This window comes from Engystomops pustulosus, unplaced genomic scaffold (assembly GCF_040894005.1).
Source record: "Engystomops pustulosus unplaced genomic scaffold, aEngPut4.maternal MAT_SCAFFOLD_482, whole genome shotgun sequence".
In the NCBI taxonomy this organism is placed as follows: Eukaryota; Metazoa; Chordata; class Amphibia; order Anura; family Leptodactylidae; genus Engystomops; species Engystomops pustulosus.
In genome coordinates, this window is record NW_027285361.1 from 17931 (window position 1) to 35763 (window position 17833).

General features: G+C 51.3%; 1 protein-coding gene across 1 annotated transcript in view; it reads left to right on the forward strand.

The window, feature by feature from the left end:
• Positions 1-1647: 1647 nt before the first annotated feature.
• Positions 1648-17833, forward strand: part of ZYG11B (zyg-11 family member B, cell cycle regulator) — a 38431-nt gene continuing 22245 nt past the window's right edge. Inside the window, exons 1-7 of the mRNA XM_072132393.1 lie at positions 1648-1810; positions 3601-3766; positions 6663-7417; positions 8707-8847; positions 8930-9106; positions 12312-12376; positions 12992-13091. Coding sequence (XP_071988494.1) covers positions 1808-1810; positions 3601-3766; positions 6663-7417; positions 8707-8847; positions 8930-9106; positions 12312-12376; positions 12992-13091 — 1407 coding nt within the window. The 5' untranslated portion in view covers positions 1648-1807. The remainder of the gene's footprint in view (positions 1811-3600; positions 3767-6662; positions 7418-8706; positions 8848-8929; positions 9107-12311; positions 12377-12991; positions 13092-17833) is intronic.

Below are 17833 nucleotides of genomic sequence, written 5' to 3' on the forward strand. Positions count from 1 at the left end.
TCTACCATACATAGAGCTGCTGTATCTAAGCTGCCATTATAGAGGTATCTACCATACATAGAGCTGAGCTGCTGTATCTAAGCCGTCAATATAGAGGTATCCACCATACATAGAGCTGAGCCGCTGTATCTAAGCCGTCATTATAGAGGTATCTACCATACATAGAGCTGCTGTATCTAAGTTGCCATTATAGAGGTATCTACCATACATAGAGCTGAGCTGCTGTATCTAAGTTGCCATTATAGAGGTATCTACCATACATAGAGCTGAGCTGCTGTATCTAAGCTGCCATTATAGAGGTATCCACCATACATAGAGCTGAGCTGCTGTATCTAAGCTGCCATTATAGAGGTATCTACCATACATAGAGCTGAGCTGCTGTATCTAAGCTGCCATTATAGAGGTATCTACCATACATAGAGCTGAGCTGCTGTATCTAAGTTGCCATTATAGAGGTATCTACCATACATAGAGCTGAGCTGCTGTATCTAAGCTGCCATTATAGAGGTATCTACCATATATAGAGCTGAGCTGCTATATCTAAACTGCCATTATAGAGGTATCTACCATACATAGAGCTGAGCTGCTGTATCTAAGATGCCATTATAGGGGTATCTACCATACATAGAGATGAGCTGCTGTATCTAAGCTGCAATTATAGGGGTATCTACTATACATAGAGCAGCTGTATCTAAGCTGCCATTATAGAGGTATCTACCATACATAGTGCTGAGCTGCTGTATCTAAGCTGCCATTATAGAGATATCTACCATACATAGAGCTGAGCTGCTGTATCTAAGCTGTCATTATAGAGGTATCTACCATACATAGAGCTGCTGTATCTAAGCTGCCATTAGAGGTATCTACCATACATAGAGCTGAGTGCTGTATCTAAGCTGCCATTATAGAGGTATCTACCATACACAGAGCTGAGCTGCTGTATCTAAGCTGCCATTATAGAGGTATCTACCATACATAGAGCTGAGCTGCTGTATCTAAGCTGCCATTATAGAGGTATCCACCATACATAGAGCTGAACTGCTGTATCTAAGCTGTCATTATAGAGGTATCTACCATACATAGAGCTGAGCTGCTGTATCTAAGCTGCCATTATAGAGGTATCTACCATACATAGAGCTGCTGTATCTAAGCCGCCATTATAGAGGTATCTACCATACATGGAGCTGCTGTATCTAAGCTGCCATTATAGAGGTATCTACCATACATAGAGCTGAGCTGCTGTATCTAAGCTGCCATTATAGAGGTATCTACCATACATAGAGCTGAGCTGCTGTATCTAAGCTGCCATTATAGAGGTATCTACCATACATAGAGCTGAGCTGCTGTATCTAAGCTGCCATTATAGAGGTATCTACCATACACAGAGCTGAGCTGCTGTATCTAAGCTGCCATTATAGGGGTATCTACCATACATAGAGCTGAGCTGCTGTATCTAAGCTGCCATTATAGAGATATCTACAATACATAGAGCTGAGCTGCTGTATCTAAGCCGCCATTATAGAGGTATCTACCATACATAGAGCTGAGCCGCTGTATCTAAGCCGTCGCCCTGTGTGATGTATATGTGGCAGGCCTGGACGGGCGGTGACGGGTGGCCCTGTGGGCCCGGGTGCCGCACTGTATAACCGCACGCCGTGTGACCGGGCCTCTAGGCCGCTGCGGCTCCTGCTCTCTGTGCGGCCCCTTTAAGGGAGGTTGCGTAGCGACTCGTTGATTTCCCGGCCTGCTCCTCTCCCGGGCCTGGGGCCTGGCTTCTCCTGACGGGCGGCGGCGGAGCGCGGGAGTCATGGTGGGTGTCTGAGGGCTGTCACCCCGCCCGGTACTGCGCCACGGCCTGACAGCGCCATCACCTGCTGCCCTTCACTTCCCATGGAGGAGGCCGGAAACCGCATGTACCTGGGGGTCTCTACTAGGCGGTGTTCACACTGTGCAGCGCTTGTCTGCACCGCTAGGAGGCGCCTCCTCTCCTGTACATGGGGGGTAATTACACCTCCTCTCCTGTACATGGGGGGTGTTACGCCTCCTCTCCTGTACATGGGGGGTGTTACGCCTCCTCTCCCGTACATGGGGGGTGTTACGCCTCCTCTCCTGTACATGGGGGGTGTTACGCCTCCTCTCCTGTACATGGGGGGTGTTACACCTCCTCTCCTGTACATGGGGGGTGTTACGCCTCCTCTCCCGTACATGGGGGGTGTTACGCCTCCTCTCCCGTACATGGGGGGTGTTACGCCTCCTCTCCCGTACATGGGGGGTGTTACGCCTCCTCTCCCGTACATGGGGGGTGTTACGCCTCCTCTCCCGTACATGGGGGGTGTTACGCCTCCTCTCCCGTACATGGGGGGTGTTACGCCTCCTCTCCCGTACATGGGGGGTGTTACGCCTCCTCTCCCGTACATGGGGGGGTGTTAGGCCTCCTCTCCCGTACATGGGGGGGTGTTAGGCCTCCTCTCCCGTACATGGGGGGTGTTAGGCCTCCTCTCCCGTACATGGGGGGTGTTACGCCTCCTCTCCCGTACATGGGGGGTGTTACGCCTCCTCTCCCGTACATGGGGGGTGTTACGCCTCCTCTCCCGTACATGGGGGGTGTTACGCCTCCTCTCCCGTACATGGGGGGTGTTACGCCTCCTCTCCCGTACATGGGGGGTGTTACGCCTCCTCTCCTGTACATGGGGGGTGTTACGCCTCCTCTCCTGTACATGGGGGGTGTTACGCCTCCTCTCCTGTACATGGGGGGTGTTACGCCTCCTCTCCTGTACATGGGGGGTGTTACGCCTCCTCTCCTGTACATGGGGGGTGTTACGCCTCCTCTCCTGTACATGGGGGGTGTTACGCCTCCTCTCCTGTACATGGGGGGTGTTACGCCTCCTCTCCTGTACATGGGGGGTGTTGCGCCTCCTCTCCTGTACATGGGGGGTGTTGCGCCTCCTCTCCTGTACATGGGGGGTGTTACGCCTCCTCTCCTGTACATGGGGGGTGTTGCGCCTCCTCTCCTGTACATGGGGGGTGTTGCGCCTCCTCTCCTGTACATGGGGGGTGTTGCGCCTCCTCTCCTGTACATGGGGGGTGTTGCGCCTCCTCTCCTGTACATGGGGGGTGTTGCGCCTCCTCTCCTGTACATGGGGGGTGTTGCGCCTCCTCTCCTGTACATGGGGGGTGTTGCGCCTCCTCTCCTGTACATGGGGGGTGTTGCGCCTCCTCTCCTGTACATGGGGGGTGTTGCGCCTCCTCTCCTGTACATGGGGGGTGTTGCGCCTCCTCTCCTGTACATGGGGGGTGTTGCGCCTCCTCTCCTGTACATGGGGGGTGTTGCGCCTCCTCTCCTGTACATGGGGGGTGTTGCGCCTCCTCTCCTGTACATGGGGGGTGTTGCGCCTCCTCTCCTGTACATGGGGGGTGTTGCGCCTCCTCTCCTGTACATGGGGGGTGTTGCGCCTCCTCTCCTGTACATGGGGGGTGTTACGCCTCCTCTCCTGTACATGGGGGGTGTTACGCCTCCTCTCCTGTACATGGGGGGTGTTACGCCTCCTCCCCCGTGTTGTGTCTTGCCTGTGTGGGTGTAACCTTCCCGTTCTCCCGCAGGAGGAAGCTGCGCCACATTCGTTGCTCGCCATCGCCCTGCACTACCTGAGCGCTCACCTGGAGAAGTTCTGCTGGAAAAGATCGGACGGGACGTTGTGTCTGCACGACGCAGCGGTGTTCCCTCAGGAGGTGGCGGATCAGCTGCTGCACACCATGGCCATACAAAGTAACCCCACCCTATACAATCTGTACATGTATCTATACAGGGATGTATCTGCTCATACAAAGTAACCCCACCCTATACAATCTATACATATCTATACAGGGATGTATCTGCTCATACAATGTAACCCCACCCTATACAATCTATACATATCTATACAGGGATGTATCTGCTCATACAATGTAATCCCACCCTATACAATCTATACATATCTATACAGGGATGTATCTGCTCATACTATGTAACCCCACCCTATACAATCTATACATGTATCTATACAGGGATGTATCTGCTCATACAAAGTAACCCCACCCTATACAATCTATACATATCTATACAGGGATGTATCTGCTCATACAATGTAACCCCACCCTATACAATCTATACATGTATCTATACAGGGATGTATCTGCTCATACAATGTAATCCCACCCTATACAATCTATACATGTATCTATACAGGGATGTATCTGCTCATACAAAGTAACCCCACCCTATACAATCTATACATATCTATACAGGGATGTATCTGCTCATACAATGTAACCCCACCCTATACAATCTATACATGTATCTATACAGGGATGTATCTGCTCATACTATGTAACCCCACCCTATACAATCTATACATGTATCTATACAGGGATGTATCTGCTCATACTATGTAACCCCACCCTATACAATCTATACATGTATCTATACAGGGATGTATCTGCTCATACAAAGTAACCCCACCCTAAACAATCTATACATATCTATACAGGGATGTATCTGCTCATACAATGTAACCCCACCCTATACAATCTATACATGTATCTATACAGGGATGTATCTGCTCATACAATGTAATCCCACCCTATACAATCTATACATATCTATACAGGGATGTATCTGCTCATACTATGTAACCCCACCCTATACAATCTATACATGTATCTATACAGGGATGTATCTGCTCATACAATGTAACCCCACCCTATACAATCTATACATGTATCTATACAGGGATGTATCTGCTCATACTATGTAACCCCACCCTATACAATCTATACATGTATCTATACAGGGATGTATCTGCTCATACTATGTAACCCCACCCTATACAATCTATACATGTATCTATACAGGGATGTATCTGCTCATACAAAGTAACCCCACCCTATACAATCTATACATGTATCTATACAGGGATGTATCTGCTCATACAATGTAATCCCACCCTATACAATCTATACATGTATCTATACAGGGATGTATCTGCTCATACAATGTAACCCCACCCTATACAATCTATACATGTATCTATACAGGGATGTATCTGCTCATACAATGTAACCCCACCCTATACAATCTATACATGTATCTATACAGGGATGTATCTGCTCATACTATGTAACCCCACCCTATACAATCTATACATGTATCTATACAGGGATGTATCTGCTCATACAGTGTAACCCCACCCTATACAATCTATACATATATCTATACAGGGATGTATCTGCTACCCTATACATACTATGTAACCCCACCCTATACAATCTATACATGTATCTATACAGGGATGTATCTGCTCATACAATGTAATCCCACCCTATACAATCTATACATGTATCTATACAGGGATGTATCTGCTCATACAATGTAATCCCACCCTATACAATCTATACATGTATCTATACAGGGATGTATCTGCTCATACAGTGTAACCCCACCCTATACAATCTATACATGTATCTATACAGGGATGTATCTGCTCATACAATGTAACCCCACCCTATACAATCTATACAGGGATGTATCTGCTCATACTATGTAACCCCACCCTATACAATCTATACATGTATCTATACAGGGATGTATCTGCTCATACAGTGTAATCCCACCCTATACAATCTATACATATATCTATACAGGGATGTATCTGCTCATACTATGTAACCCCACCCTATACAATCTATACATATATCTATACAGGGATGTATCTGCTCATACAATGTAACCCCACCCTATACAATCTATACATATCTATACAGGGATGTATCTGCTCATACTATGTAACCCCACCCTATACAATCTATACATATATCTATACAGGGATGTATCTGCTCATACAGTGTAATCCCACCCTATACAATCTATACATATATCTATACAGGGATGTATCTGCTCATACTATGTAACCCCACCCTATACAATCTATACATATATCTATACAGGGATGTATCTGCTCATACAATGTAACCCCACCCTATACAATCTATACATGTATCTATACAGGGATGTATCTGCTCATACTATGTAACCCCACCCTATACAATCTATACATGTATCTATACAGGGATGTATCTGCTCATACAATGTAACCCCACCCTATACAATCTATACATATATCTATACAGGGATGTATCTGCTACCCTATACATACTATGTAATCCCACCCTATACAATCTATACATATATCTATACAGGGATGTATCTGCTCATACTATGTAATCCCACCCTATACAATCTATACAGGGATGTATCTTTTCACACAATGTAATCCCACCCTATACATATATATACAGGCGGGTGTCAGAGCCTCGTTGGGGGCCCCCCGGGTGTCAGAGCCTCGGTCGGGGGCCCCCCGGGTGTCAGAGCCTCGGTCGGGGGCCCCCGGGTGTCAGAGCCTCGGTCGGGGGCCCCCGGGTGTCAGAGCCTCGGTCGGGGGCCCCCGGGTGTCAGAGCCTCGGTCGGGGGCCCCCGGGTGTCAGAGCCTCGGTCGGGGGCCCCCGGGTGTCAGAGCCTCGGTCGGGGGCCCCCCGGGTGTTTTGCATTGATTACATGAGCCGTGTCCAGTCCCGTGCACCTCCTTGTGTCTTTGCCCCTCCAGTAACTTGTTTCTCGTGTCTTCCAGGACGGCTCAATGAGGTGACAGTAGGGATTTTCCGTGGCAGTCAGCTGCGTCTGAAGCGCGCCTGTATCCGCAGGGCCAAGATCTCTGCCGTGGCCTTCCGCAAGGCTTTCTGCCACCACAAGCTGGTGGAGCTGGATGCCACGGGGGTGAATGCGGATATCACCATCACGGACATTATTAGTGGCCTGAGCAGTAGTAAGTGGATCCGGGACAATCTGCAGTGCCTGATCCTGAACTCCCTGACGCTCTCCCTGGAGGATCCCTACGAGCGCTGCTTCAGTCGCCTGTGCGGCCTGCGCGTCCTCAGCATTACTAACGTGCTCTTCTACAATGAGGATCTCTCCGATGTGGCCTCCCTCCCCCGGCTGGAAAGTCTCGACATCTCCAACACGTCCGTCACCGACATTACTCCCCTGCTCAGCTGCAAGGACAGACTCAAGTCCCTGACCATGCACCACCTCAAGTGCCTGAAAATGAGCACCACGCAGATCCTGGAGGTGGTCCGAGAACTGCAGCACCTCAATCACCTGGACATATCAGACGACAAGCAGTTCACGTCAGACATAGCGTGCCGTCTGCTGGAGCACAAGGAGATCCTGCTCCGCCTGGTGTCACTGGACATCTCCGGGAGGAAGCACGTGACCGACAAAGCCGTGGAGGGGTTCATCCTGCAGCGCCCACAAATCCAGTTTGTAGGACTTCTTGCCACGGAGGCCGGGTACTCGGAGCTCCTCTCTGGAGACGGCGCGGTGAAGGTGCGATGTTAGCGTCTCTACCTATTGCCGCACATTTACAGTATAAATCCAAAGTGATGTTCCAGAATTGGGATATTGGTGGCTTCTCCGTGGGTCATCAATATCCTATTAGTGGGGGGTTTGAGGACCAGCTGTTAGCGGTTGTGCGCCCTCTGCCATTTTTACCTCTGATCTCTATGTATGCCTTCTAGCACCTGGATGAAAGACTTATGCAAATGAGCCTGAGGGGCTTCAGTCTCCATTAACACCTACAGAGCCTGGAGCACATCGGGCTCATTTGCATACAGCCCTTCATCCTGCTGGTAAATGCCTGTTGCTCTGTAGCCGGTTTGGTCTGACAAGCTTATTCTGTGCACTTGTGGGATTTACTGGAGCAATGCCAGGATCCCCGCACTGTCCATGGTAGTCATGCACAGGGGATTGCTGCTTATTTCCATTCTTCTCAGCTGATTAAAGGATTGTGGAGGTCCCTGCGGAGAATAACCACCTATTATCACACTGTGGGGTCCCCTACTATTAATAACATGAATGTGCGGCAATCACTCCAAACAGAGCCCCCCTGTTCTTAAGAATAGTAGGGGTCCTAACAGTGTGATAATATGGTCACCGATAGACAAGCACGTTCTTCCCGGATTGGAAAACCTATAAACTTTAAATGGTGCAACAACATGGACCTAAGCTCTTGTCATGTGTGGTCACGAGGTGGTGCGCCGTCACACGCCTCATGTAGACAACCATGTGCTTCACCCGGGCCAGAGACGTGCAGGCTCCTGACCCCTCTCTTCTCCATAGGGACCTGAGTGGCTGCTCACCGCATCATGACCCGGTGTAATAAACCTCTATGGGGGGCAGCAATTTTTGCAGCCAGATTACGGCCCCCGGAACAATTGTGTACATGTGTGGCGGTCACTATTGAGTCTCTACCAGGTCTCACAGGCTGCACGGTGGCTCAGTGGTTATTACTACAGCCTTGCAGCGATGGGGTCCTGGGTTCAAGTCCCAGGGTCAACATCTGCAAAGAGTTTGTATCTTCTCCAGTTTCGGGTCCTCCAGTTTCCTCCCACACTCCAAAACTTACTGGATTAGATTGTGAGCCCCATTGGGGACAGGGACCGATTTTGCAGCGCCGTGGTATCTGTGTGCGCTATATAGGAATAATAAATAGGACAACGCTCTGAGCACAGCTTCCGCCTGCTTGGCCTGTGAGGTGATGGACCCCCTAAGCCCCTTTAGACACCCCCTGTATGATATGACCACGGCCTTGATGACCCTCATTGTATGTTTTGAAGGTTTCCGGAGAAGCGAATCAGACCCAGATAGCAGAGGCCCTCCGCAGGTACAGCGAGCGCTCCTTCTTTGTGCGGGAAGCCCTCTTTCACCTGTTCAGTCTGACACACGCCATGGATAGAGCAAGTCCAGAGATGTTAAAGGTAATGGGTCACTTCATGTGAGAGACCGCCGGCAGCGCCATTATCAGGGGTGTCCGTGATTTGTTCTGTGCTTCCCTTACAGCTGGTGGTGATTGGCATGAGGAACCACCCCACCAACCTACCTGTACAACTAGCAGCCAGCGCATGTGTGTTTAACCTGACCAAGCAGGACCTGGCAGCCGGGATGCCTGTCCGGTTATTGGCCGATGTAACGCACCTGCTACTAGAAGCCATGAAGAACTTCCCAAACCACCAGCAGGTAGGAGCCGAACCTCTACTGATGGACACTGTGCTAGAAGCTGCTGTGTCCAGTATCTTACAGGACCCTGTCCTGCGCTTCATGACCTATAGGCTCTTGTCATGGGGGGCTATTACTAGGTTATATACCTGACCTATAGGCTCTTGTCATGGGGGGGCTATTACTAGGTTATATACCTGACCTATAGGATCTTGTCATGGGGGGGCTATTACTAGGTTATATACCTGACCTATAGGCTCTTGTCATGGGGGGGCTATTACTGGGTTATATACCTGACCTATAGGCTCTTGTCATGGGGGGGCTATTACTAGGTTATATACCTGACCTATAGGCTCTTGTCATGGGGGGGCTATTACTGGGTTATATACCTGACCTATAGGCTCTTGTCATGGGGGGGCTATTACTGGGTTATATACCTGACCTATAGGCTCTTGTCATGGGGGGGCTATTACTGGGTTATATGCCTGACCTATAGGATCTTGTCATGGGGGGGCTATTACTGGGTTATATACCTGACCTATAGGATCTTGTCATGGGGGGGCTATTACTAGGTTATATACCTGACCTATAGGCTCTTGTCATGGGGGGGCTATTACTAGGTTATATACCTGACCTATAGGCTCTTGTCATGGGGGGGCTATTACTGGGTTATATGCCTGACCTATAGGCTCTTGTCATGGGGGGGCTATTACTGGGTTATATACCTGACCTATAGGCTCTTGTCATGGGGGGGCTATTACTGGGTTATATACCTGACCTATAGGATCTTGTCATGGGGGGGCTATTACTGGGTTATATACCTGACCTATAGGCTCTTGTCATGGGGGGGCTATTACTGGGTTATATACCTGACCTATAGGCTCTTGTCATGGGGGGGCTATTACTGGGTTATATACCTGACCTATAGGCTCTTGTCATGGGGGGGCTATTACTGGGTTATATACCTGACCTATAGGCTCTTGTCATGGGGGGGCTATTACTGGGTTATATACCTGACCTATAGGCTCTTGTCATGGGGGGGCTATTACTAGGTTATATACCTGACCTATAGGCTCTTGTCATGGGGGGGCTATTACTAGGTTATATACCTGACCTATAGGCTCTTGTCATGGGGGGGCTATTACTGGGTTATATGCCTGACCTATAGGCTCTTGTCATGGGGGGGCTATTACTGGGTTATATACCTGACCTATAGGCTCTTGTCATGGGGGGGCTATTACTGGGTTATATACCTGACCTATAGGCTCTTGTCATGGGGGGGCTATTACTGGGTTATATACCTGACCTATAGGCTCTTGTCATGGGGGGGCTATTACTGGGTTATATACCTGACCTATAGGCTCTTGTCATGGGGGGGCTATTACTGGGTTATATACCTGACCTATAGGCTCTTGTCATGGGGGGGCTATTACTAGGTTATATACCTGACCTATAGGCTCTTGTCATGGGGGGGCTATTACTGGGTTATATACCTGACCTATAGGCTCTTGTCATGGGGGGGCTATTACTGGGTTATATACCTGACCTATAGGCTCTTGTCATGGGGGGGCTATTACTAGGTTATATACCTGACCTATAGGCTCTTGTCATGGGGGGGCTATTACTGGGTTATATACCTGACCTATAGGCTCTTGTCATGGGGGGGCTATTACTGGGTTATATACCTGACCTATAGGCTCTTGTCATGGGGGGGCTATTACTGGGTTATATACCTGACCTATAGGCTCTTGTCATGGGGGGGCTATTACTGGGTTATATACCTGACCTATAGGCTCTTGTCATGGGGGGGCTATTACTGGGTTATATACCTGACCTATAGGCTCTTGTCATGGGGGGGCTATTACTGGGTTATATACCTGACCTATAGGCTCTTGTCATGGGGGGGCTATTACTGGGTTATATACCTGACCTATAGGCTCTTGTCATGGGGGGGCTATTACTGGGTTATATGCCTGACCTATAGGCTCTTGTCATGGGGGGGCTATTACTGGGTTATATGCCTGACCTATAGGATCTTGTCATGGGGGGGCTATTACTGGGTTATATGCCTGACCTATAGGATCTTGTCATGGGGGGGCTATTACTAGGTTATATACCTGACCTATAGGCTCTTGTCATGGGGGGGCTATTACTAGGTTATATACCTGACCTATAGGCTCTTGTCATGGGGGGGCTATTACTGGGTTATATACCTGACCTATAGGCTCTTGTCATGGGGGGGCTATTACTGGGTTATATACCTGACCTATAGGCTCTTGTCATGGGGGGGCTATTACTGGGTTATATACCTGACCTATAGGCTCTTGTCATGGGGGGGCTATTACTGGGTTATATACCTGACCTATAGGCTCTTGTCATGGGGGGGCTATTACTGGGTTATATACCTGACCTATAGGCTCTTGTCATGGGGGGGCTATTACTGGGTTATATACCTGACCTATAGGCTCTTGTCATGGGGGGGCTATTACTGGGTTATATACCTGACCTATAGGCTCTTGTCATGGGGGGGCTATTACTGGGTTATATACCTGACCTATAGGCTCTTGTCATGGGGGGGCTATTACTGGGTTATATACCTGACCTATAGGCTCTTGTCATGGGGGGGCTATTACTGGGTTATATACCTGACCTATAGGCTCTTGTCATGGGGGGGCTATTACTGGGTTATATACCTGACCTATAGGCTCTTTGCATGGGGGGGCTATTACTGGGTTATATGCCTGACCTATAGGCTCTTGTCATGGGGGGGCTATTACTGGGTTATATGCCTGACCTATAGGCTCTTGTCATGGGGGGGCTATTACTGGGTTATATGCCTGACCTATAGGCTCTTGTCATGGGGGGGCTATTACTGGGTTATATACCTGACCTATAGGCTCTTGTCATGGGGGGGCTATTACTAGGTTATATACCTGACCTATAGGCTCTTGTCATGGGGGGGCTATTACTGGGTTATATACCTGACCTATAGGCTCTTGTCATGGGGGGGCTATTACTGGGTTATATACCTGACCTATAGGCTCTTTGCATGGGGGGGCTATTACTGGGTTATATACCTGACCTATAGGCTCTTGTCATGGGGGGGCTATTACTGGGTTATATACCTGACCTATAGGCTCTTGTCATGGGGGGGCTATTACTGGGTTATATGCCTGACCTATTGATGGACTTGATTTATTCATAACTTTCCCTCTTCTTTCTTTAGTTGCAGAAGAACTGTCTCCTGTCCCTGTGCAGCGATAGAATATTGCAGGACGTCCCATTTAACAGGTGATAATAAATCTTTATATAGCGCCATCGTATACCGCAGCGCAGTACAGCTCATGGCGGGCACCGCAGGGTACAGTCATATGAAGCAATGGGAGACTATGAGCATCTTACCTTAGTCTCTAGGTCAGGGGGGGTCAAACTCCTTTCGAGGGGGCCACATCAGCCTTGTCACTTTATTACTGTATACATGTATCCACTCGAGCTGCTTAGTAGTTACATTTGTACAGTCTTATGATTACAATCAGCCACAAAGCTGAACATAGTGTAAAATGCAAGTAACCTGCGACACCGGCATGGCCAAATAATCAGTGCCCCTACAGCCACAGTGTCTCCAGGGTGCTCCCCCATAACAATTTACTTACCTTTCCTCGCTCCCCTAGAGCAGCCGTCCTCCTTCATAGCTGGTGTGTACTGCGGTCGCACACGGGAGCAGAGAAGAGGGTAACGCCTGCTTGGGGGGAGTGAGGAAAGGTAAGTATTGGACTCCAGACGAGCGCAGGGAGACGCTGGCCTTATGTTTGACCCCCGTGGTCTCGGTCACACTGTCCGTCCATGTCAGCAGCTGTTACAGTCATGTCCTTGCAGTAATTGCAGCATCATCCGCTTATTCTCCAGGTTTGATGCCGCGAAGCTTGTGATGCAGTGGTTGTGCAACCATGAAGATCAGAACATGCAGAGGATGGCGGTCGCTATAATCTCTATTCTGGCTGCAAAGGTTTGTGTAAATGTGTGATGTACCTTATATAGATGATATATACCGCCCCCCCGGATATAATTGCATCGTCTTTCATAGTGAGAGAGGATGCAGCTTACGCCTCCAGTCCGTTCTTGCTCCGTGCGCTTGTGGGAAACTGGACCAAACCTAGAATCCCTGAACTGAACGGCCATCTTGAGTCTGGTTCATTGATTCTTTGTTCGGTCCGGTTAATCCCACAAAGTCCATGGGGGTTTATTGGACCACTTGTTCTTACACGGCCTCTCCAACAACATACACTCACCGGCCACTTTATTAGGTCCACCTGTCCAACTGCTCGTTAACACTTCATTTCTAATCAGCCAATCACATGGCGGCAGTGCATTTAGGCATGTAGACATGGTCAGGACAATCTCCTGCAGTTCTCAGTATGGGGAAGAAAGGTGATTTGTGGCCTATGAACGTGGCATGGTTGTTGGTGCCAGAAGGGCTGGTCTGAGTATTTCAGAAACTGCTGATCTACTGGGATTTTCACGCACAACCATCTCTAGGGTTTACAGAGAATGGTCCGAAAAAGAAAAAACATCCAGTGAGCGGCAGTTCTGTGGGCGGAAATGCCTTGTTGATGCCAGAGGTCAGAGGAGAATGGGCAGACTGGTTCGAGCTGATAGAAAGGCAACAGTGACTCAAATCGCCCCCCGTTACACCCAAGGTAGGCAGAAGAGCATCTCTGAACGCACAGTACGTCCAACTCTGAGGCAGATGGGCTACAGCAGCAGAAGACCACACCGAGTGCCACTCCTTTCAGCTAAGAACAGGAAACTGAGGCTACAATTTGCACAAGCTCATGGAAATTGGACAGTAGAAGATTGGAAAAACGTTGCCTGGTCTGATGAGTCTCGATTTCTGCTGCGACATTCGGATGGTAGGGTCAGAATTTGGTACAACAACATGAAAGCACGGATCCATCCTGCCTTGTATCAGCGGCTCAGGCTGGTGGTGGTGGTGTCATGGATCCATCCTGCCTTGTATCAGCGGGTCAGGCTGGTGGTGGTGGTGTCATGGATCCATCCTGCCTTGTATCAGCGGGTCAGGCTGGTGGTGGTGGTGTCATGGATCCATCCTGCCTTGTATCAGCAGGTCAGGCTGGTGGTGGTGGTGTCATGGATCCATCCTGCCTTGTATCAGCGGGTCAGGCTGGTGGTGCTGGTGTCATGGATCCATCCTGCCTTGTATCAGCGGCTCAGGCTGGTGGTGGTGGTGTCATGGATCCATCCTGCCTTGTATCAGCGGCTCAGGCTGGTGGTGGTGGTGTCATGGATCCATCCTGCCTTGTATCAGCGGCTCAGGCTGGTGGTGGTGGTGTCATGGATCCATCCTGCCTTGTATCAGCGGGTCAGGCTGGTGGTGGTGGTGACATGGATCCATCCTGCCTTGTATCAGCGGGTCAGGCTGGTGGTGGTGGTGTCATGGATCCATCCTGCCTTGTATCAGCGGGTCAGGCTGGTGGTGGTGGTGACATGGATCCATCCTGCCTTGTATCAGCGGGTCAGGCTGGTGGTGGTGGTGTCATGGATCCATCCTGCCTTGTATCAGCGGGTCAGGCTGGTGGTGCTGGTGTCATGGATCCATCCTGCCTTGTATCAGCGGCTCAGGCTGGTGGTGCTGGTGTCATGGATCCATCCTGCCTTGTATCAGCGGCTCAGGCTGGTGGTGGTGGTGTCATGGATCCATCCTGCCTTGTATCAGCGGGTCAGGCTGGTGGTGCTGGTGTCATGGATCCATCCTGCCTTGTATCAGCGGCTCAGGCTGGTGGTGCTGGTGTCATGGATCCATCCTGCCTTGTATCAGCGGGTCAGGCTGGTGGTGCTGGTGTCATGGATCCATCCTGCCTTGTATCAGCGGGTCAGGCTGGTGGTGGTGGTGCCATGGATCCATCCTGCCTTGTATCAGCGGCTCAGGCTGGTGGTGCTGGTGTCATGGATCCATCCTGCCTTGTATCAGCGGGTCAGGCTGGTGGTGCTGGTGTCATGGATCCATCCTGCCTTGTATCAGCGGGTCAGGCTGGTGGTGCTGGTGTCATGGATCCATCCTGCCTTGTATCAGCGGCTCAGGCTGGTGGTGGTGGTGTCATGGATCCATCCTGCCTTGTATCAGCGGGTCAGGCTGGTGGTGGTGGTGTCATGGATCCATCCTGCCTTGTATCAGCGGCTCAGGCTGGTGGTGGTGTCATGGATCCATCCTGCCTTGTATCAGCGGCTCAGGCTGGTGGTGGTGGTGTCATGGATCCATCCTGCCTTGTATCAGCGGGTCAGGCTGGTGGTGCTGGTGTCATGGATCCATCCTGCCTTGTATCAGCGGCTCAGGCTGGTGGTGCTGGTGTCATGGATCCATCCTGCCTTGTATCAGCGGCTCAGGCTGGTGGTGGTGGTGTCATGGATCCATCCTGCCTTGTATCAGCGGGTCAGGCTGGTGGTGCTGGTGTCATGGATCCATCCTGCCTTGTATCAGCGGCTCAGGCTGGTGCTGGTGGTGTCATGGATCCATCCTGCCTTGTATCAGCGGGTCAGGCTGGTGGTGCTGGTGTCATGGATCCATCCTGCCTTGTATCAGCGGCTCAGGCTGGTGGTGGTGGTGTCATGGATCCATCCTGCCTTGTATCAGCGGGTCAGGCTGGTGCTGGTGGTGTCATGGATCCATCCTGCCTTGTATCAGCGGCTCAGGCTGGTGGTGGTGGTGTCATGGATCCATCCTGCCTTGTATCAGCGGCTCAGGCTGGTGGTGCTGGTGTCATGGATCCATCCTGCCTTGTATCAGCGGCTCAGGCTGGTGGTGGTGGTGTCATGGATCCATCCTGCCTTGTATCAGCGGCTCAGGCTGGTGGTGGTGGTGTCATGGATCCATCCTGCCTTGTATCAGCGGCTCAGGCTGGTGGTGGTGGTGTCATGGATCCATCCTGCCTTGTATCAGCGGCTCAGGCTGGTGGTGGTGGTGTCATGGATCCATCCTGCCTTGTATCAGCGGCTCAGGCTGGTGGTGGTGGTGTCATGGATCCATCCTGCCTGGTATCAGCGGCTCAGGCTGGTGGTGGTGGTGTCATGGATCCATCCTGCCTTGTATCAGCGGGTCAGGCTGGTGGTGCTGGTGTCATGGATCCATCCTGCCTTGTATCAGCGGCTCAGGCTGGTGGTGCTGGTGTCATGGATCCATCCTGCCTTGTATCAGCGGCTCAGGCTGGTGGTGCTGGTGTCATGGATCCATCCTGCCTTGTATCAGCGGCTCAGGCTGGTGGTGGTGGTGACATGGATCCATCCTGCCTTGTATCAGCGGGTCAGGCTGGTGGTGGTGGTGTCATGGATCCATCCTGCCTTGTATCAGCGGCTCAGGCTGGTGGTGGTGGTGTCATGGATCCATCCTGCCTTGTATCAGCGGCTCAGGCTGGTGGTGGTGGTGTCATGGATCCCTCCTGCCTTGTATCAGCGGCTCAGGCTGGTGGTGGTGGTGTCATGGATCCATCCTGCCTTGTATCAGCGGGTCAGGCTGGTGGTGGTGGTGTCATGGATCCATCCTGCCTTGTATCAGCGGGTCAGGCTGGTGGTGCTGGTGTCATGGATCCATCCCGCCTTGTATCAGCGGCTCAGGCTGGTGGTGGTGGTGTCATGGATCCATCCTGCCTTGTATCAGGGTCAGGCTGGTGGTGGTGGTGTCATGGATCCATCCTGCCTTGTATCAGCGGCTCAGGCTGGTGGTGGTGGTGTCATGGATCCATCCTGCCTTGTATCAGCGGCTCAGGCTGGTGGTGCTGGTGTCATGGATCCATCCTGCCTTGTATCAGCGGCTCAGGCTGGTGGTGCTGGTGTCATGGATCCATCCTGCCTTGTATCAGCGGGTCAGGCTGGTGGTGGTGGTGGTGTCATGGATCCATCCTGCCTTGTATCAGCGGCTCAGGCTGGTGGTGGTGTCATGGATCCATCCTGCCTTGTATCAGCGGCTCAGGCTGGTGGTGGTGGTGTCATGGATCCATCCTGCCTTGTATCAGCGGGTCAGGCTGGTGGTGCTCGTGTCATGGATCCATCCTGCCTTGTATCAGCGGGTCAGGCTGGTGCTGGTGGTGTCATGGATCCATCCTGCCTTGTATCAGCGGCTCAGGCTGGTGGTGGTGGTGTCATGGATCCATCCTGCCTTGTATCAGCGGGTCAGGCTGGTGGTGGTGGTGTCATGGATCCATCCTGCCTTGTATCAGCGGCTCAGGCTGGTGGTGGTGGTGTCATGGATCCATCCTGCCTTGTATCAGCGGCTCAGGCTGGTGGTGCTGGTGTCATGGATCCATCCTGCCTTGTATCAGCGGGTCAGGCTGGTGGTGGTGGTGTCATGGATCCATCCGGCCTTGTATCAGCGGCTCAGGCTGGTGGTGCTGGTGTCATGGATCCATCCTGCCTTGTATCAGCGGGTCAGGCTGGTGGTGGTGGTGTCATGGATCCATCCTGCCTTGTATCAGCGGGTCAGGCTGGTGGTGGTGGTGTCATGGATCCATCCTGCCTTGTATCAGCGGCTCAGGCTGGTGGTGCTGGTGTCATGGATCCATCCTGCCTTGTATCAGCGGCTCAGGCTGGTGGTGCTGGTGTCATGGATCCATCCTGCCTTGTATCAGCGGCTCAGGCTGGTGGTGGTGGTGTCATGGATCCATCCTGCCTTGTATCAGCGGGTCAGGCTGGTGGTGCTGGTGTCATGGATCCATCCTGCCTTGTATCAGCGGCTCAGGC